This window comes from Astatotilapia calliptera, chromosome 16 (assembly GCF_900246225.1).
Source record: "Astatotilapia calliptera chromosome 16, fAstCal1.2, whole genome shotgun sequence".
In the NCBI taxonomy this organism is placed as follows: domain Eukaryota; kingdom Metazoa; phylum Chordata; class Actinopteri; order Cichliformes; family Cichlidae; genus Astatotilapia; species Astatotilapia calliptera.
Window position 1 is genome coordinate 34682742 of NC_039317.1, and position 21151 is coordinate 34703892.

The 21151-nt window shown below is 43.8% G+C and overlaps 1 protein-coding gene across 3 annotated transcripts; it reads right to left on the reverse strand.

Annotated features, from left to right (window-relative positions):
• Window positions 1-9935: 9935 nt before the first annotated feature.
• Window positions 9936-20514, reverse strand: LOC113008449 (CD276 antigen-like). 3 transcript variants are annotated; one of them, XM_026145875.1, is made up of 11 exons: window positions 20341-20514; window positions 19147-19197; window positions 18890-18932; window positions 16908-17246; window positions 16459-16752; window positions 14596-14706; window positions 12527-12568; window positions 12372-12422; window positions 11998-12054; window positions 11855-11911; window positions 9936-11557 (listed from the first exon to the last, which is right to left on the reverse strand). In XM_026145875.1, the coding sequence occupies exons 3-11, from the start codon at window positions 18924-18926 to the stop codon at window positions 11487-11489; spliced, it is 1059 nt and encodes a 352-aa protein (XP_026001660.1). In that variant the 5' UTR covers window positions 18927-18932; window positions 19147-19197; window positions 20341-20514; the 3' UTR covers window positions 9936-11486. The 3 variants fall into 3 exon arrangements, with proteins under 3 accessions (XP_026001660.1, XP_026001661.1, XP_026001659.1); XM_026145876.1 differs by having other exon boundaries at window positions 18890-19197; XM_026145874.1 differs by lacking the exon at window positions 20341-20514 and having other exon boundaries at window positions 19147-19677.
• Window positions 20515-21151: the final 637 nt, after the last annotated feature.

Here is a 21151-nt window from a genome sequence, read left to right on the forward strand (position 1 = left end):
GAAACGAAGGCATGGATAGCTCTCTGAAAGTCTCTGAAACAGAGAAATGGCTTCTCATTGGCAAGTAGCCGAAGATGAAAGAAACTGGACTTGATTACAGCATTTATCTGTTTATCAAACGTTAGGAGTGAGTTTTGACTCGAAGTTCCTCACAAAGAGATTTTTATACATTTCTAAGGGGCCGAAGTCGCAGTGGTCACAGGGACCAAACACAATCACCTTTGTTTTCTGTTCATTTAGGTTAAAAACGTTCAGAGGATTCACAGATTTACGTTTCAGTCGCAGGTAAATCTGTGTGTCGTCTGCGTAACAATGGAATGAGATGCCAGGTTTCTAAAAAACTGAACCCACAGGGAGCATGTAACCTGAAAAAAGAACTGGGCCAAGAATGGACCCCTGGGGGACCCCACAAGACAGTGAGGTCTTTGAGGATTATGTATCCCCCAATCTAACAGAAAAACCACGGCCGGACAGGCCAGATTTAAACCACTGCAATGCAGTCCCTTTGACTCCGACACAGTGTACAAGCCGAGAGATAAGAATCCCATGATCTACAGTATCAAAGGCGGCACTGAGGTCTAACAGTATTAAAATGGCAAAATCTCCCAAGTCAGTAAAAGTTAAAAGGTCATTAAAAACTTTTACAAGAGCAGTTTCAGTGTTGTGGTGCGCTTTAACCAGACTGAAATGCGTCACTAATGCCATGTTTTTTGAGAAAGGTCTGGAGCTGAAGGAGGACAACTTTGTCCTGGACTTTAGAACAAAAAGGCAATTTGGTCTGAAGTTGGATAAAACTGATATTTGCTTTTTAAGAATAGGTTCCACCACAGCACGTTTGAAGTCGACACACCCTAATGACAACAGAAAGCAAACTCATACCCACAATATCAAAAACAACTTTCGGCAAACGCGATTGAACAATATCCAGAGAACATCTGGTGGGTTTCAAGTTGTTGACTGTTAGGTTTATCTAGGCACAAACCGATTGCTGGAACAACCAAGACAGTTCACTACAATGGCAACAACTGTCATGGTCCTGAGTCCGTGGACTCAGTGATTTTGTGTTTAGTGTAGTTATTGTTATTATTGTTATTATTATTTGTGGACTGTTTTGGGATGGTTTGTGTTTTGGGGTTTTTGGATGCTGGGTTTCTGGGTTGGTGCTCCCTGTTGGTCCCTGGTGTTAGTGTTCCTCGTCAGGTTAATCAGGTCCAGCTGTGTCTCCCACCTGTGTGTGATTTCCCAGTGTCCCTCTGTGTATTTATAGTGTGTGTCTGCCTGTGTTCCTCCACATTACTCTGTGATCTCCGTCTCCGTGTTCATCTCCTGGAAACTCTTTGTGAATCCACTGTGTGCTCCCCCTGCTGTCCTCCCTTCGTGTTCAGGTTTGTCGTTCTATAGTTTAGCTTCTCCTAAGTTCTGTTTTACCTTCCCCTCTTTGTGTTCGGCCTTTTATAATAAACCACCCTCGCATCTCAGTAAGTGCTGCCTTCAAGTCCTCTTTCCCACACCTCACACGGCTGCTGCCGATAGTTACTTTTTAAAAACACGATTTACAACCTGAGTAGGTGATAAAGCGACAGACCTTTCAGCCCAATTCTACTTTTTCTGCATAATCCATCATAAATGTAATCAAATGGAAAAGTCTCTTTTTGAAACTCGTTTTATTAGTTTTAATCTTTTAACTTTACACATGAAGCAAAGATTTAATTATCTGCAACATTCTCTGACTGGAATAAATTAGTTTAACATGTAAACCTATTTTCTGCACATTCCAGCACATAAAATAAAATATTTTTTGTGTTTACACTCAGTCTTTCAAATAGATGCAAGTAAAACACAGCAGAAAATAAATAAAGTCAAAGACTCAGCGGTCCTGTTGCTCTATTTTCACCTGTAAAGCAGGAGTGGGGTAGGCGGAGGTTTACCCTGGTGCAGGTGTGCCGCGGTCAGTGGAAGAATCCGCGAGTGTCTCTGTGAGTTTCCCATTACGTCGTAGCTACTCGGTGCTTGTTGGAAGTTTAGGGGTTTTTTCGCTGTAAAAAGAAGTTTTCTTCCCACGCACAGCGGACACTAATGTTTTTGTCACTTTTTATGGAATCAAACTCAAAGTAAGGTCAGTACTTCCACGCTTTAAACGCTGCACGCTCATACTCTCTCTGCACTCGATATATGATCCATTGTTGATCTGCACACAGCTGTTGTCACGAACGTCGCACTCGCTTACGTCACTGTCGTGAGACATTCTCGCAAAAAAATCACGGTTTTAGTAACGCAGTAACGCAGCGTTCCTACGGGAAAGTAACGGTAATCTAATTACTGTTTTTGCAATAGTAATCCCTTACTTTACTCGTTACTTGAAAAAAGTAATCGGATTACAGTAACGTGTTACTGCCCATCTCTGGGGAGGATAATATGAGACCTGATATCTGTGATCCCATTAATGAAGAATTTCAGCAGGTTTCATACGTTGCTTTCGAAGCTGCATGGGGAGCAGCAGCAGATTAAGAACTGAGTTAATAATAAGTGAATGAAGTCTGTGACAGTTATTAGACACAATCTCAGAGAAATACTGTTTTTGCTGCTCTCACGACCTTCTGATAATTTAATCCACATGAGTTCCCGCTTTCATGTCACACCTGATGTGCCCAAATACAGATCTCACATGATTACCTCAGATACAGCTGATGGTTTGGTTTGTTCTTATAAAAACTCTAATCATGCCTTACTTTCTAATAGGTCCTCTCACTTGACCACTAACAGCCGATTGTCTGTTTAATTCAACCTGCTTGGAAATTTTCAATTCCAATTCATACATGATACCAGAGAACTCAGACAGCAGAAAAGCTGAGCGAAAATAGAAAAGGACAGACTTCAGGTATCGTTTGATGTTCTCAGAGAATCTTTGTTAAACCCACATCAGCAGTGTTATAATTATAAAAAAGGTGTTTTTCAGGTGTGTAGGTATGATTTGAATTTTGTGCTCTTTACCTTTCTTTAACATTTTCACCTGAAAACAGAAATCAGTCAGCCACAGACGTGGAAACTGAACCGCTGCTTCTCAGATGCAGCTCCATCAAATCTGATGAAACAGCAATGATGAACATCCAGCTCTACAGCCGTGTCAGTTCTCCTTTTTCTGTTATGAAGTACCCGCTTTCTGTTAACCTCATGACGCAAATCCTGACTCTCACAATGAAGAAGAGGAAGCAGCACTGCCACTTCTAAGGTCACAACATTAGTATCTGACATTTCAGAGAAATGTCTGAGAAGACAAAGGTCGGAGGTGCCGTGTGACTGAAGTTTAATACCTCGTCCGTCCTCCTCTACAGTTTCAGATCTTCAGATTTCACTGTTCACTATTTTTATCAATGAGCTTTATTCCAAACAGAATCTGAAACCTCTGTATATTGCCTGAAAAAACAGGCTAACTGCACAGTGTTGAATCAAAATTAACAGTTTTACTGTATAAATAAATTTAAAAAGTAGAACAAACATTTTTTATATACATTTGTTTCAGCATAAACATGTTGTAGCGAACCCCCCCGAATGAAGGATGACACTTTACTGATGACGTTTTGAAGGTTTAATGGCAGTAAACCATCAATCTCACCGTAAGAGCTGGGGATGTATACATAGAAACAGCGTGTAAGCAAAAATAATCCACACTCTTACAATCGTAAACCTTATAACATGACTGACACCCCCATCACCTCTGTGGACTCATTCCGCTTCCTGGGTACCACCATCACCCAGGACCTGAAGTGGGAGCCCACCATCACCTCCGTCATCAAGAAAGCCCAGCAGAGGATGTACTTCCTGAGGCAGCTGAAGAAATTCAACCTGCCAACACGGACGATGATGCAATTCTACACTGCAATCATCGAGTCCATCCTCACCTCCTCCATCACCGTGTGGTACGCTGGAGCCACTATCAGGGACAAACAGAGACTGCAGCGTGTTGTGCGCTCTGCTGAGAAGGTGATTGGCTGCAGACTCCCATCTCTGCAGGACCTGTACACCTCCAGGACACTGCGGCGTGCAGCCCGGATCTCAGCTGACCCTTCTCACCCTGGACACAGTCTGTTTGACCTGCTCCCCTCAGGCAGGAGGCTCCGGTCCAGTCGCACCAGAACCTCTCGCCATAAGAACAGTTTCTTCCCCTCTGCTGTTGGACACATGAACAATAACCATATGACTGTTCCCACCACTAACACATGACCCTACGCTGTGTCACTGCATCATTTCATGTTTGGCACTGATCACCACCTGCACTCATGCATATAGCTTTCTACGTAGCACTCATAATTCTTATTCTCATGTATATATCTCATGTATATCTCATGCACATATCTTTCTTTCTACATAGCACTTTAATTCTTATTGTCTGCACTGAAGCACCGCAGCAATTTCCTAATGTTGTAAACCTCAACATCTGGCAATAAACCCATTCTGATTCTGATTCTGATTCTGATTCTGAAGTTCGTTTCAACGTAACATTTCACAAATATAGCGACTGTCACAAAAACATCTAAACGTGTCCTCATTATATCATAACCATACCTTGTGCCTCTATCAAGGGGGCTGCTAATGACAAAAGAAATCTCCATAGGCTCCCTTAAAACCCGCCTTCCAGCCAAATGGCTGGTAGGCTTTTAGCTAAGCTTTAGCTAAAAGCCTTCCAGCCAAATGGCTGGTAGGCTTTTAGCTAAGCTTTAGCTTCAGCCAAGTGGAAGCTAAATTGGCTAGTCATTCATATGTAAATTAGGTTGTTATCTGGGAATTCTGGAGGGGAGTGGGGGTGTGTGAATGAGGGGGTGGGGGAGCTGCTAAAAGCTGTGAGCTTCCTTTTGTGTTTCATCTTGATGCATTCTCAATCATCCAGGGAAATAAATCTCCAAAAGTCACCAACTTGGAGTGTTTCAGTTTGCCATCTTAGGGAGAAATCAACACACATGGGTGTAGGTCCTTTGTTGCTGAGATTTATTGATAAAAACAGTACAAAAAACCAACCATTTGTACACATATTTACAAATAATAATAAAAAGTGAGTGAGTACATTTCAACATTTTCAGCAATCACTCACAATCCTGGCACTGCCATGGTATCTGTAGTCTGCATTTACCACATGTGTATCTGTAGCAGTGAACACATCGCACAGTGGCATGATTGTTCTTGCATTTGGGTTTGACCTGACACATGGCTCTTTTTCCAGGGCTAGGTGTGGAGGGTTGTGTCCAAAGCAACTGTTCTTTTCTGTTTCATTTTCTCCGTCTCCTGCTGCAGACAAAGAGATAATGATAATGACTGCTGTATCTGTGTAATGTTCGTTCTGATGCTCCCTGTGGCCTCTAAAGCATCTGAGCCAACTGTCACAACCTTTCAGAAACACCTGCAGCTCCTTCCTGACAGAACCTGGTCGATGCGGGTACGAGGCCCCGTGCAGCAGCAGTAAACACGTGTCTGCAATGCTGGAAATAAAACTGAGCTCATTCTGGAAAGCAGAGCTGGAATAAACAATGCTTTAAGGAGTGCATTAACTCTGGAAGAAAGAGGGGCGGCGATACCCTGCTATTATATTGGTCCATAGTTTCCACTGATTGTTGTTTTATTGTAAGAGATGAGTAAAGTGAGTGTGAGACGTCGCAGCTCTTTGTGGCGAGTACTCATCACAGGACGGTTTGATAGCTGAAGCGAGCACGAGCATCTTACTCACATCTGAAACTAGAGGCTGATGTAATAGAAATAATCCTGCAAAGGTCAAGAGTTCGTCTTTCCTTCCTGTTATATTCAAAGCACTTTAACCTTTGACCTCTGCTGGATGCCCCCTGGTTCATACTGTAGCTTAGTGTTTGTGGCTGATAAAGTGCAGATATTCTCCCACTGGTGGAAAAGATCACAGCAGTTCAGTTTAAGACTGTTTTAGCTTCAGTGAGAGTCATCATCAAACAAGAACGACGTTTCTGTGTAGAAAATAACTGATTTTGCTTTTATTTAACTAAAAGTGATAATCCTGCTTAAATAGCTTAGTAGTGCACAGGTTCTGTGCACAGGCATTCATATTTCAGGGGTAATTGTGCCTCCTCGTGCCCCCTTCTATGGCCATCATATATTGGGTATATGGATGGAGCGGGCCTGGGGGCCAGTACGTAAATGTGAACCCAAACGCAGATTCAGACGCAGACAGCAGGAATCAGTCTTAACTTGGCTTCATTTACAGACCCAAGAGAAACACAGTACACGGGAGAAATGTGCGTGGACGTGGAACTCGAACGTGGGTCTCTGAAACAGCACGAGAAAGGTCAGGAGGGGCACTGCGGTACGGAGACCTGAGGACATGTGACAGACTGGATTAAGTGAACACGAACAAATAAACCACAAGAAGCAAAGGCGCCGTATTACTAACACAGCTACGCAGATGAAGAGATGAATAGTTGTGGTCTTCAATACTGCTAAGTGATCATCCAGCATCACACACAGGTGATCATGACAGGTGTGTTGATGTGGGCTCCACTGGGGTGGAAAAACACAGCCAGTCACCGGGAGCATGACAGCATATCTAAAATGAGAACATTCACTTTCCAAATAAACCAGTCAAGAGTGTTGTTGGTCCTCCTGTTTATGTAAATGATCTACATTCTCCATAATCATCACTATGTTCCCAGCACAGATCTGGCAACAGTGGGAAGGAAAAACTCCCTTTTAACAGGAAGAAACAGGACAAAGACACCCTGTGGAAGAGAGCCAGAGGTTAATAATAACTAATGATTAAATGCAGAGAGGTGAGTTAAGAGGAAACACCCAGTGCATCATGGGAATCCCTGGCAGCCTACGTCTATTGCAGCATAACTAAGGGAGGATTCAGGGTCACCTGGTCCAGCCCTAACTATATGCTTTAGCAAAAAGGAAAGTTTGAAGCCTGATCTTGAAAGTAGAGATAGTGTCTGTCTCCTGAATCCAAACTGGAAGCTGGTTCCACAGAAGAGGGGCCTGAAAACTGAAGGCTCTGCCTCCCAGGGAGCCAATGAAGAGAATCCAATACAGGAGAAATTTTCAGCGTCACTCTGAGACAGGATATTTCTAGTTTTAGAGATGTTGCACAAATGTAAGAAAGCAGTCCTACATTTCTGTTTAGTATGTGCGTTGAAGGACATGTCCTGGTCCATCCATCCATCCATTCGCTTCCGCTTATCCTTTTCAGGGTCGCGGGGGGCGCTGGAGCCTATCCTAGCTGTCATAGGGCGAGAGGCGGGGTACACCCTGGACAGGTCGCCAGTCTGTTGCAGGGCCAACACACAGGGACAGACAACCATTCGCACTCACACCTAGTGGCAATTTGGATTATCCGATTAACCTATCCCCACAAGCTGCATGTCTTTGGACGGTGGGAGGAAGCCGGAGTACCCGGAGGGAACCCACGCAAACACAGGGACAACATGCAAACTCCACACAGAAAGACCCCGGCCTGATGGTGGAATTGAACTCAGGACCTTCTTGGTGTGCGTCAACAGTGCTAACCACCGTGCCACCGTGCTGCCTGGACATGTCCTGGTCAAAAAACAGAAATCAGGGCAGCAGTTCTCGTTTTTCTGTAACCTCATGACGCAAATCCTGACTCACAGTGAAGAAGAGGAAGCAGCGCTGCCACTTCTAAGGTCAGCTTGTATTTCTCCTTCCAGAGAACTGACTGAGAAGACAAAGGTTGGAGGTGCCGTGTGACTGAAGATCTCTCGTCCGTCCTCCTCTACAGTTTCAGATCTTCAGATTTCACTGTTCACAATTTTTATCACTGAGCTTTATTCCAAACAGAATCTGAAACCTCTGACAGCCATGAACCATTTCCTGTGTTGTTGTGCTGTGGTGTGCACAGGTGCCATGTGGTGTTGTCCTGTCTTGTGTATGCTCAATCTGAGGAGACAGAGTGTTTCCCACTCATCAACAGCAACAAGATAACACAAGTAAACACCTTCATGACCTCAAGCTGAAGCACATTTTGTATCTGCAGCAGGACAATGATCCAAGTCCGACTCTGAGTGGCTTTAGAAAAACAAAATGAGGACTTTAGAGTGGCCTTCAGGTCACTTCCTGTGTGTTTGCTTTCAGGTGTTTCTGACTGCGTCGATGCTTTCTAATAATAAGCCGAGCGCTCGCATTCACAGCACAGCAATGGGAATGTTAAATGCCGCCTGTGGGGTAGTGATGTTCCTGATGTTATTTCATTCTAACTTTCAGAATACTAAATAAACCACTTCTGCACTCAATATTGAGTCTGATGTTTGAGGCTACAGTTTGTCCGAACAGATAAAAGATTAATCATATTTCAGAGCCATTTGAAAATGATCCCAGCAAATATTTCAGTGTTCAATAACCGTCTGTAATCAGTCGAGTGGCAGCTCAGAAGTCGTTTAGAATGAAAGCTGAAGCAGCACGTCTCCTCCCTCACCTCTGTAATGGTAATTATCTGTTTACCGATTAGAATAAAACTAAATAAAAAAATAACATTTTCTCAATTAAAAAAAACAAGAAGGGTAGCACGGCGGCACGGTGGTAAATGGTAAAATGGTAAATGGCCTGCATTTGTATAGCGCTTTTCTAGTCCATAGGACCCCAAAGCGCTTCACACTACATTCAGTCATTCATCCATTCATGCACACATTCACACACTGGCGATAGCAAGCTACATTGTAGCCACAGCTGCCCTGGGGCGCACTGACAGAGGCGGTGGTTAGCACTGTTGCCGCACAGCAAGAAGGTCCTGAGTTCAATTCCACCATCAGGCCGGGGTCTTTCTGTGTGGAGTTTGCATGTTCTCCCCGTGTTTGCGTGGGTTCCCTCCGGGTACTCCGGCTTCCTCCCACCGTCCAAAGACATGCAGCTTGTGGGGATAGGTTAATTGGATAATCCAAATTGCCACTAGGTGTGAATGCGAATGGTTGTCTGTCCCTGTGTGTTGGCCCTGCGACAGACTGGCGACCCTTCCAGGGTGTACCCTGCCTCTCGCCCTATGACAGCTGGGATAGGCTCCAGCGCCCCCGTGACCCTGAAAAGGATAAGTGCATGGATGGATGGGGGGAAGAAAAGGGGTCACTCAGTCCCACAGATGTCCAGGTTTAAATTCCCCTGAGCTGATTGGAGCTGATCGTCCTCACGTGTTAGGGATTCCTGACTTTATCGTACTGACATCACCACAGGAAGGACAGATGTGCTGTCAGGTGTGTCACCGTGACACAAATGAAATATAATTTAGAAGTAACTGAAAGTAATATTTAGAACTTTTAATCCCAGTCTGTGCTCATAACAGCAGATTCATTGATTCTTTACAGTAATCTGATCGTCACTTTGTGCTAACACAGTTAATATAAATATACATACAGCGGACGCATGCACATTTATTACTGTACATTTCTTTACAACAGTCACACGGACTCTTCAGAAGAACCGAGGTCATGATGTCATCTGTAATCCATAACCAGGAGTGAGGAGACGCTCTCGGGCTCCAGGCGAGGTTCAGTGGAGCCGTGAGTGCTCGGTGCTTTTGCGACCACTAGCTGCCCGTTGTGTTGCTGTTGTGGTGGTGATGACTGTAAGTGTGTTAGGTCGTGGACACGTGCAGAGCAGAGAGAGTCGACGCGTCGGAGAGCAGGTGTGACAGACCTTTGTGTTTACAGTGAAGTCTCCCTGAAATGTGATGTTTGCAGCTGGAAGCATCAGTAAAGGAGGTCCTGCTGGCTGTGTGTCTGCAGCTAACACAAACTCAACACGTTCTTTAAATATCCTGTTAAACTCTCCTTTAGTTTTAGGATGAAATGAGGCTCCAAAGTGAACCAGCGCATGTTGTAGCACCAGTTACCCAAAATCCTGTGAACTTCCAACAAGTATGGAATAACCAGAGGTGGCAAAAGTACACTTAAAGAATACTCCAGTAAAAGCTGAAGTACTGATTCAACCTCTTTACTCAAGTCAAAGTAAAAAAGTACCGGCTCTGAAATGTAACATAAGAAATAAAAACATAGCTCCGCTGGTCTGATGCAAAGGGAACCGAACCTTGTGTCTATATTAATGTAAACAGAAAAGTGAGTACATGAAAGTCGGGGGTGGGGGGAGCCTAACATCAGTTGTAAGGGCTCAGCGTGGGGAAAGTGCTTTGGCGTAACCAGCAGCTGGGGGAGCGCCTCGTCTCCTCGCCTCTTCTCCTCACCTCGTCTCCTCGCCTCGCCTCCTCGCCTCTTTCTCCTTTCTCTTTTCCGTCCCCCGGTCTCCTACGTTGTGGTTGTACAAACTCAAATTTTTAAAATTAAATAAATAAAAAACCTTTAATAGATTCTGACTCGTGGACCATTGTAAGAAATGCTGTAATGGTCCAGTTGGGAAAATAACTCTGGCAGTTCTGATCGTGACGCTGTTGGACTGATTCAAAAACATGAGGACTGACATGTAAGCTTTAAATGAGCACTTGAAGCTCTCTCCTTCCTTTCTCATCTTTCTCGAGTTAGTTTCGTTTCTCTGTGAGTTGGACCTTTAGCTGCCAGACACACTGACAGCATAGAAACAGTTTGTTTGTTAAGCTGATGCACCTGAAATTACCTGCAAACGCGTTGCTTCCTTTCTGCTCCCTGGTCAGTATTACTAGCTTCAGAGGATCAGTGAGCGCAGCATATGAACATCTGACCACGTGGATCATGCATAAATTGTCCTGTTGCCTCTTCCACCCCCCTGTCCCTAAATTTCCAGTGTTTCATGTTTGTCAGTGTGTTACTGTACCAGCTGTGTATCGAATGCACACAAATTAAAATACATAAATAAATATATAAAAGATGAAGTAAAGGAGTAAAACTGTTGTGAACATGTTCATAGCAACACTCCATTCACATGCTGCTGAATCATCGTCATCATTATTAGTCATCACTGCTCCTCATTCTCACACAGCAAAGATGGATTCAGCCTCCTATAATCTGTATTTACAGCATACAGCAGATGTCAGCTAACATCTAAAACAGCATTAAGTTATGAAATTCTGGATTGTAGACTCTTACAGTTCAGAATCTTTAAATAAAGTGACAAACAAGAAAACGGTGCAGCTGATCGGACCCTGTTCAGCTGGGAAACAGTAAAGACGCGAAATCCTTGTTTTGTTGCTCGAGGAAAGCTGAGCTCAGTCAGTCACAGCAGCTTCACCGGCTCACGGTTCATTTGATCGTTTCATCCTTCTCGGCGTCTTGAGGCAAAAGCAGAGCTCAAACAGAACATTTTAGCTCCCTGCATCGTTCATTGGTTTTACTGTAGGTTTCACTGAGTCCGCCTGGAGAAGAACTCGTTGGCACTAAGAACGAGCCAATAACAGGTCATTTTAAACTGAACTGTGCAAATAAAAAGGTTTAAACTCTTCAGGAAACGACTCTGCCGACGCCTCTGGTGTGTCGGCCGCACAGCCGTCGTCCTGTTCACAGCGTGTGTGAGTGCAGTCGAACAATGAATCCATCCTCAGTTTAGTCAGTGTTTGTGTGCACGCTGCCTCCGCCTTGCTCTGCACCACCTGCAGGGCGGTGCTCCTGGTTTTCTAAAAGAAAAGCAGACAAAACATTTTTCTCAGAAACGATCCAACAGCGATTTCTCGACTGTGAAACAGATGAATGCAGGTTTTAATCCTCTTCACCAGAGTGTGTGCAGCACAGTTAGAGCTGTAAGTATCTGGACATCAAACACTTCTCATTTTCTATTCAGTGTCTGTTCACCATCACAGTGACTCAAACAGTTAAGGTGTGACCAAAGTGCTGCTTTAAAATTACATTTTTATTCATATTTCTACAGACTGTCAATGTCTGCTAACTCGGTGCAGCACAGACACGAACACTACCTGCTCCATCTAGAAGGTTTTGGTCCACGTTGTCTCGATGTGCATCTCCCCACTCATCTGTGGAAACAGCACATCAGAGTGTAGCTGCTGAGTGTGTCAGTCATCTTATCTCATTGTGTTTGTGAGTGAGCCAAAGTCCAAACCTTCATCCTGTGGATCCTCGTCGTCTCTGCTCCCTTCATTTGCTGCCTCTTGAGATTCTAACAAAATCAAAGAAACAATGGTTGACAAACATTAAAGAACTGTGACATGTGACACGCTGTCTTTGGATGTGAGAGCTCCGAGACCCTCACGCTGCAGGATCACTCTTTGCATGACTACCAGAGTCCCTTCCAGCTGATTTCAGGGGTTCCTTCTCTCCATGACGAGTTTAATTTTGAAATATAGCCGTCTGCACAGTGTTGGTAACACCATCATGGTCTCTACCATATATTTCCAAATATGTCACTATTTCCCAGGCGTTCCAGATGTTGAACCTCTGCTGTGAGAGCACCAGGACCGCCTCCCCCCTTCTTACCTTCTTGGAGCTCCATTTGTTGGTCTGCATGGTTTTCACCTCCTGGCTGTTCTACACCAGAAACAAAGCAAAGCTCTTCAGTCAAGAATCAACTGTGGAGCTGTGACCCTCCAATCGTGTCATCATAGATCTTTTTGACCTCACTGCAGAATTACCTCCATTCAGTTGTCCGTTGGATTCATCGCCAGATTTGCAGCCTAAAAGCAAAAGCAGAGGAAAAAGGTTAGGAGCAGGAAACACTAAATAACTGAAGTGCTGTGAGAAAAATATTGTTTCATTTGGAAAGTCAAATATGGATGTGGGAAGAAACAGCCAGATCCTGACTGGTTCACCAAAGATCTGACAGATAGAAGTTAAGCTCGAATCTAACTCAGTTACGGTCACTGTCACTTCCTGTTTTATTTTGTAATCCTGGATATGTTATGCCTCTGTGTCTTGACTAACAGTCTTGTTAGTAACAGCGGCTGTATCCCAACTCAGGGTCTGCAGCCTTAAAGGCGCATTTTAAGGCCGATTACGTCACAGCGACGCGACGAAGGCTGTCCCAATTCGAAGACTGCTCGAAATGCGGCCCTGAAATGCGTCCTTCATTTCCCTGAATTTTAAGGCTGTGGCGGTGTAGACTTCGTGGCCCAACATATCCCAGAATGCATAGCGCGGCGGTGGGTGTGGATAATTTTGCCGATAAAAAACGGCGGATGAGGGGCGCCCGAAGAGTGACCTTTAAGTACTGAATATGATGTCACTTATTTATGTGCGAATGTTTAATAACGAAGAGCATTAAAACATTACTGTTGGCCACATGTCGGCAAAGTCATGTGACATTAGTGACGTTTGTACTAACTTGGTTTTAAAGCCTTTACTTTAAATACACGCCGTTCAATAGCTGAGCTTCATCTCACAGAGAATGATCAAAGCTCATGTAGAAACAAACAAATGAACAAAAGATTTTCTCCTTCATCTCTGTCAAACAAAGCTGTATGACACGTTTCCAGCTGTTAGTATCATGGTTGCTAGGCAACCTGGGCAGCGCGACGGAGGCTAGACCGTCCATTTCACAAGCCTCGCACTTCCGGCCTTAGCGGTCTTTGAGTACGCGGCCCTTGTGGACCGTTAAGGCTGCAGACCCTGAATTGGGATACAGACTCTGTCTCTTCCCAGAAATCACAGACCAGGCACATAAGTGTCGTTAGCACAGCTGGTGCAGGGTCCTCCAGTCACTCACTCTGCAGCTCTACAGACTGCTGACCTTTCACTCCTGTAACACGACCTGTTAGGACTTGCTGAGCTTTGACTTCTGGCAGTTAACAAAGTTTGAAGGTTGCTTTACTTCCTTGTAAACTACCTGGATAGAATACAAAAATCTGTTTAAACAGAAACAGCAGCTACCTCTCAGTGTACTGATGCTTTACTATGATCATTTTATGAATGGGCAGCAGGTGCATGTACTGGTCTGCTGTGGTTTAGTGGTCGATCTACGTTCCTACCCTGACGTTTGCCCTGAGCTGAAATGATCTTCCCCGAGGAGTTGTTACTCTCCCACACTGGAGTAGCTAAATGTCCTCTGATGGATCGCTGCAACAGTCGGGGCCGACTTAATGAATCCTCTCTGCACTGTGAGAAAACGTTTCTTCTGCTTCATACACTGTGTAACTGTGACAGCAGTGTTACTTATGTAGCTACGGCTGAGTCTATGACCACACAACAATACAGCCATAGCTACAGTACGACTGTAAAGACGACTCAGTTTACAGGTTAATAATAACGTTGTGTTGCTGTGCTGTGTGACACATTTGTCTCATTTAAAACGTGTGTTTGTGGACAGCCTGTGTGACTTTACAGACGGATGAACGTTCGCTCTCTTTATGAAACAGCTAAGTGCTCCGTAGGCGGGGTCAAAACGGTGGCTCTGACCCCGCCCACTTTAACATCACAAAAACATGAAGCGATCACAGCAGTATGCTCCTGCTGATTGCTCAAGCATGTCTGCATGTGACCCGAAGAGGTCATCAATGAAGACACGACGCTGACAAAGTGCAAAGATTCTCCATCACAGCTCTGAAGACCTGAATCCAAAAGCCTAACAGGGTCTATGACTGTTCAAACTTTTGACTGATTATTGCTGTCACTGATTTATTGATCAGTGTTTGAACAATTCATTTTCAACATTACATCATATGTTTACTGTAAATGTTAAAAGAACATAACTCAATGTTTTACTTACGTTTCTTGTAGCAGATGTATGTGCCTACTGCTAATCCTGCTATTACTACTGATGCTACTGAGACAGAAACTAGACGTATGAATGCGTGCACTCCTGGATTTGTGTCTGGACCTGTGAAGAATATGACAGAACAACAGAAATGAGCTGGGCTGCTTTACCAACAACTGTAATTATTATTCAGGTTACCTTAAAATCCAGGTTAGGCTACATGAATATTTTCTCTTATTAATGAAATTCTAACAGTGACAGTGGTGTCCCATAACGATGTGGGCTTCATAGATAATTGGCAAACCTTCTGGGGGAAACCTGGTCTTGTTAGGAGAGACGGCATCCATCCCACTTTGGATGGAGCAGCTCTCATTTCTAGAAATATGGACAAATTTATTAAACCCCCCAAAATATGACTATCCAGAGTTGGGACCAGGAAGCAGAGTTGCAGTCTTACACGCCTCTCTGCAGCTTCTCTCCTCCTGCTACCCCCCAAAAACCCATCTCCATAGAGACTGTGTCAGCTTCCAAACAGACAAAAAACAAACTAAAAACCATCAACAAACAACTTAAACATAAACAATTACAAAGAAAGAACAATAAAGTATCCACATCTGAACCAAAGAGTAAAACTTTATTAAACATTCAGTTCATCTGGACGTTTGCAGTGGGAGAAACGTTTCGTCATCATCAGGTGACGTCTTCAGTTTCAGCTGACTGCAGGTTTCCTTATAAACAGTACATTTGCATAATGACTGAATGCAAATTCTCATGACCATTGATCAACAACCACTGATCAATTATTAAATATTAGGTCTCTCTCCTCCAAGTCTCTGTTAGTACATGACTTAATAATTGATCAACAAATCGATTTACTCTGCCTTACAGAAACCTGGTTGCAGCAGGATGATTATGTTAGTTTAAATGAATCAACACCCCCGAGTCATTCTAACTACCAGAAATCTTGAAGCACAGGCCGAGGGGGAGGTGTGGCAGCAATTTTTCACACCAGCCTATTAATTAATGAAAGACCAAGACAGACTTTTAATTCATTTGAAAGCCTGATGCTTCGCCTCGTCCACCCCAGCTGTGAAACTCAGAAACCAGTCTTACTTGTTATCATCTATCGTCCACCTGGGCCTTACACAGAGTTTCTGTCTGATTTCTCAGACTTTTTATCTGATTGAGTGCTCAGCTCGTCTGTAATAACACCACCACTCATTCACCTATAAGTATGTCAAAGATGGTTCTGGTTCTGTTGGAGGTTTCTTCCTGTTAAAAGGGAGTTTTTCCTTCCCACTGTCACCAAAGTGCTTGCTCATAGGGGGTCATATGATTGTTGGGTTTTTCTCTGTATGTATTATTGTAGGGTCTACCTTACAATATAAAGTGCCCTGAGGCGACTGTTGTTGTGATTTGGCGCTGTGTAAATAAAATTGAAGTTGAAATCTGAAGGACAGCCATGTAACACTGTCAGGACAGTGATGGCAGTATCGGTGTCATCTCTGTCATAACGTTCATCAAACATTCTGCAGGATGATCCAGCAAGGTCTTGGAGGATTTACAGGATTTCGACTCAGTGAAGTGTTTGCTGACTCAGAAAGTCCCTGATTTTTATTGGCTTTTAATGATTTTTAATGGCTTATTGCTTCATTTTAAAAATGTTCCCCAGATTCTACCTGAAACTGTGTGAACATCCATCGGGGGACGGATGTACAACAGAAACATATCAGCAGCGTCCCTTCAATACTGATTAGGCTCAAACAAGCACTGAGTTTAACAAAATAGTGCTAATGTTACAACATTATCTAGCCCCGCCTCCACCAGCACTCCCACTCTGACAGATACTGGGGTTTGCTGATGCGCTGCACTCACCAGCACCATCTCTGTCTATCTTTGTGGTGGTGTTGATGCTTTGGTTGGAGCGAGGGTTGGTGATGCGGCAGGTCACCGACACCAGCTCCTTCACACTGACGGAGCTCCTGACAGTGAAGGTTCCATCCTTTGCGTCCCTCTCGTGGGTCGGTTTGTATTCATGCAGGTCCACATATTCACCACCGGTCGTGTTTTGACCCGACCATGACACGCTGGATTCAGGGTATCCTCCACGCGCTGTGCAGGTCACAGTGTCTGCTGTGTCAATGGTCAGGTTTATATCTCTGTAGGAAGCTGTGACAGAGGTGAACACTGTTTACACACCACAGACATTCAGAGCACATCAGCACAAACACTTCATGCCAGAAACAAGAACATCAGAGTCAGAGCTGTATGAAAAGTCTCAGGGAGACGTATTCGATCTGGACGTAAGAAGATATCTTCCTTACCTGAAACCTGCAGTGTTGAGTTGCAGCGGCGCTCACGTCTGTCTTTGAAGGAAGCCATGACCCAGAACGACTTCTGGTCGTCTGCAGCTGTAACACTGTGAAGTTTAATGGAGATGTTCCCCGATCCAAACTCAGAAGCAAAGACTGTAACTCTGTTCCTGTAGACTTCAGATGTTGTTTGTTGACACGTTTGTTCACAATGAATCAAAATGTTTTCAGTCCCGTCCTCCTGCCAGTAAAACCACTTTGGCCTTGTTGGAACTGGGAGTTTACAGGTAACCAGCACAGAGCCTCCAACAGTGGCACCGAGGAGCTCCGCTCGCTGACCCGAGATGAGGGCTGGAAAAAGAAACACAAACACATCAGTAACGATGTAATTATGACATCAGTGATGTAACGCACAGTTTAAGAAAACCAGCCAAACTGTAAACAGACAGGCACTGACAGGACCAACTTCAAGTTTGTTTTTCACTATTTAAAGATTTTATTTTAAAAACAGAAATCTGATTGGTTCTTTGTGCCTCACAAACCTTTTTCCTTCTGGCTGGAGTGCAGTCTCTCACACTAGTGGCTAATTTGGGTCATTAACTTTCCCAAATTACTATCAGTTGTTTTGGATTCTCTGTATTTTTTGCGTTACTGTCCAGTCTTCACCTTATAATATAAAGCTGTTTTTGTTGCTAAATAAATAAATTGAATTAAACTAAGTGAAACGTAATTTAATATTAAAAATCTCCAGTGAGATGAGATGGATCTGTTGGGTTATTGTGGTATTATTAGCTCTAAATGCTCCTTCATCCCTAAAATCAAAGAAACAAACTGAAGGTTAAAAACAGCAGAGTGTCATAAACAAGAGGATTTACAAGGTTAGGCAGAGTTAGCAGGTAGTTAGCTGGTTTCTATTGAGAGTTTAGTCGGCTTGAGAATGATTGTTTACCAGAGGGTTTAAATATTTGCTGTCTGGGGCACCTCGAGCTGCAGAGGCCAAGAATGATGACTGAAGAGCTTTAGGGGCTTTGTGTCTGTTCAATAAATAAGAGCCTCACACAGCGCAGGAGACACTTGGACAGGATGCTCAGTCGATACATCAGCACTTAACATGCAGACAGAGCCTCAGCTGTGTGCTGTAAACTCCATTTAGCTTTCACTGAAGCCGATACAGCTGGAATGCATTTACTTGGATTTAGTATGGATGCAGCACACTTATAGCCAGGACATGGTAAATCATAGAGCTGTAATAGCTGTATGATTTAAATATGGCTCATGAAAGAAAGACAAATGGAGCAGATGGTCTTTAATAACTTTAGGTTTGTTAGTCCTTAAATAAATATAAAAGTACAAATTACAAATCGAGCCCAAACATGCATATTTCTGGGGAGATCCGAAGGGCCAGCTCTGTTCTAGGATGCCCTCTGGACCCAGTGGAGGTGGTGAGTGACAGGAGAACGGCGGCTAAGCTGTCATCCCTGATGGACAACATCTCCCACCCCATGCAGCAGACTGTGACAGCACTGAGCAGCTCCTTCAGTGGGAGACTGCGGCACCCACGGTGTGGGACGGAGAGATTTCGCAGGTCTTTCCTCCCCACTGCTGTCAGACTCCATAATAAAGACTTTAACTGATCAAGCACACACATCCATACATGTGCAATAATACTAAGTGCAATAATCCTTTCTGGCATCGTTGTATTTTTACTCAGTTGTATATAGTATTTGTATTTGTATTCTATTTTTATCTTATTGTATATTTTTATTCTATTTTATTCTACTGTATATAGTATTTTATTTTATTCTATTCTGTACAGTTGTGTACTGTATTTATTCTTATTGTATTCTAATTTTTGCGTCATAACTTTTGCACTGTCCACTTCCTGCTGTGACAAAACAAATTTCCCACGTGTGGGACTAATAAAGGTTATCTTATCTTATCTTATCATGTAGCAGCACATCCTCCACCAGGAGTAAAGCCCAAACATATCTTACCACCGAGCAGTCCGACCACGAGGCCTGCAGTTAACATGTCTGCCTGTAAAACAAAGGTAAAACATGCTGTGGTCACATATCTATTATTGCGTGTAAACACACTGTTTCATCTTCCTCATGAAGTCTGGCTGGCCTCCAGCAGGTATTACTGGAAATGTAATGAGCCCACATTGTATTCAGATTAGTAACAAGATCACAGTAATAAAGTGATATAATCCCAGTACTTTGTGTTTAAACAGTGTTTAGCACACACTCACAGGATTACATGGTGTCGGGCTCACAGACAGCAGCTGTTCCACCTCTGCATGCTGTAAGCAAATAACAACAACAGCTACAGAGTCAAACATCCTGGAGAGCAGCTTTCTGTGAAGGATCCACACAGTGGGGAGAGCCCACAGAGCATCACGGAGGGAAATTCTGGGATTGTGGTACTTTGCAAATGTGTGCTCTATGCATGCAGCTGCTAACCAGTTAAACAAATAGATTTAGCAGCCAAACCTCAGGTGTATTACAGGCATCGTGTCATAAATGCAAACAACTTTTTACTGATGAAGTAGCGAGTCAAACTTGGCTTGAAATAAACCATCATGAAGCTGTTCTTTGTTCTTTGCACAGTGATGTGTTTTCAGTGAGAAACTTCTGGTTTCTCACTGCAGCAAATGAAATCTGAGCTACATGCACTCAACAGTAATTCAGTTCAGTTTCGTTGTATTTATATAGCTGGTTTATACTGGTTATACTGGTTTACTATTTTTCTTTTTACATTCAAAACAAAAAAGGTAAACTGAACATCAAGACAATTCTATAAAAAAATAAATGTTGTTATGTTACCTCAATATTACTGAGATGTATTTCAATATGTCTGTAAAATACATTTGTTTTATTTATTTTTCGTTTTAATGTTATGAACTACAGCAACATCTGTGGTGTTACAGGTCAGTTTTGACAATTTTATATTTACTTGAAAAGAAAAAGGGGGGAAAGTACTTCATTTTATGGTGTTTATAAAAGCAGATTCCGAAGAAAGTGTCCGGATCTATAACGGCTCGCTCTTTGGTTTGCTGAAAGCCTTTAAGCGCTGATCCGACATAAAACAAAGTCACACAGACGAGCACGCGCGCACACCACGGAAACACTGTTAATATTAAAATAAATAAACAGGAAGTCAAACATGGAAGGAATGAAAAAGAAGCAAAGCTGTAAATCTCCAGACTGTACCGGCTCAGGTCAGCACGATAAAGATGATTCAAAGCAAACTGAGTTTGAAGACTCAAAGGTTTCCAGCAGCGCGCAGGACGGTGCACAGTCATAAAAGCTCAGGACACGCGTGACAGCCGGAGCTGTTCTCTCAGCTAAGTAAGAGCCAAATATTTCTTTCATCGCCAATAAACGCGTAACTGATCCCAGGAAGCCTCTGTGAGCGCTGCGTCCTCACAGACTTACAGACTCACCTGAATCAGAGTCTGTCACAGGAGCCCGGGCTGCTCCTCTCACGGCCGCGGTGAAGAGTGGCTCCCGTTATCCGCACGTCCTCTCTTACAGACAACCTCGACTTCCCCCTTCTCACTCTCAGCCACGCGCACGTGCACGTTTTCTGCTTCTGCATTGCTTCCTTTCTGGTGATAAAAACCTTTCAACGATCGTGGCTCAAGAGTTGAGAGGGCGCCTTGTAATCGGAAGGTTCCCGGTTCGAGCCCCGGCGTGAACAGTCTCGGTCGTTGTGTCCTTGGGCTGGTGGTATGTAGCTTACCATCACCAGTGTGTGAATGGGTGGCTGATTGGATATGTAAAGCGCTGTGGGGTCCTTGGGGACTAGTAAAGCCTCCTACAAATACAGGCCATTTACCATTACTCTGCTGACGTCATAACCTCGGTGTCATGCATTCATAAAATCTGATCATCAGTTTAACCGGAGAGTGTTTCAGGTGCTGAGCAGTCGCAGTTTATAGCTGCCATTATTATCATCATCGACAGAAATAAAAAGGCTGCTTCCCGTCTGCTATGACTTCCACAAACCTGTGTGTCCACACCTCGCTGTGACCTGAACTGTTACAGCAAACATCAGAGGGGACACTTTGGTGCTCGTGATTTTACCTCAAAGCAAAAATAATCGTGATAATAAACTGTCATGCTGCTTTCTGAAGAAAAGAAGAACTGGGCATACTCAGGAAGCTCCTCAGGTGTTATCGGTCCATTCCGTGTGTTGGGAAGCCCAGCAGCGACACCTTGTGGCGACGCGTTTAATCACCGTCATATGGCAGA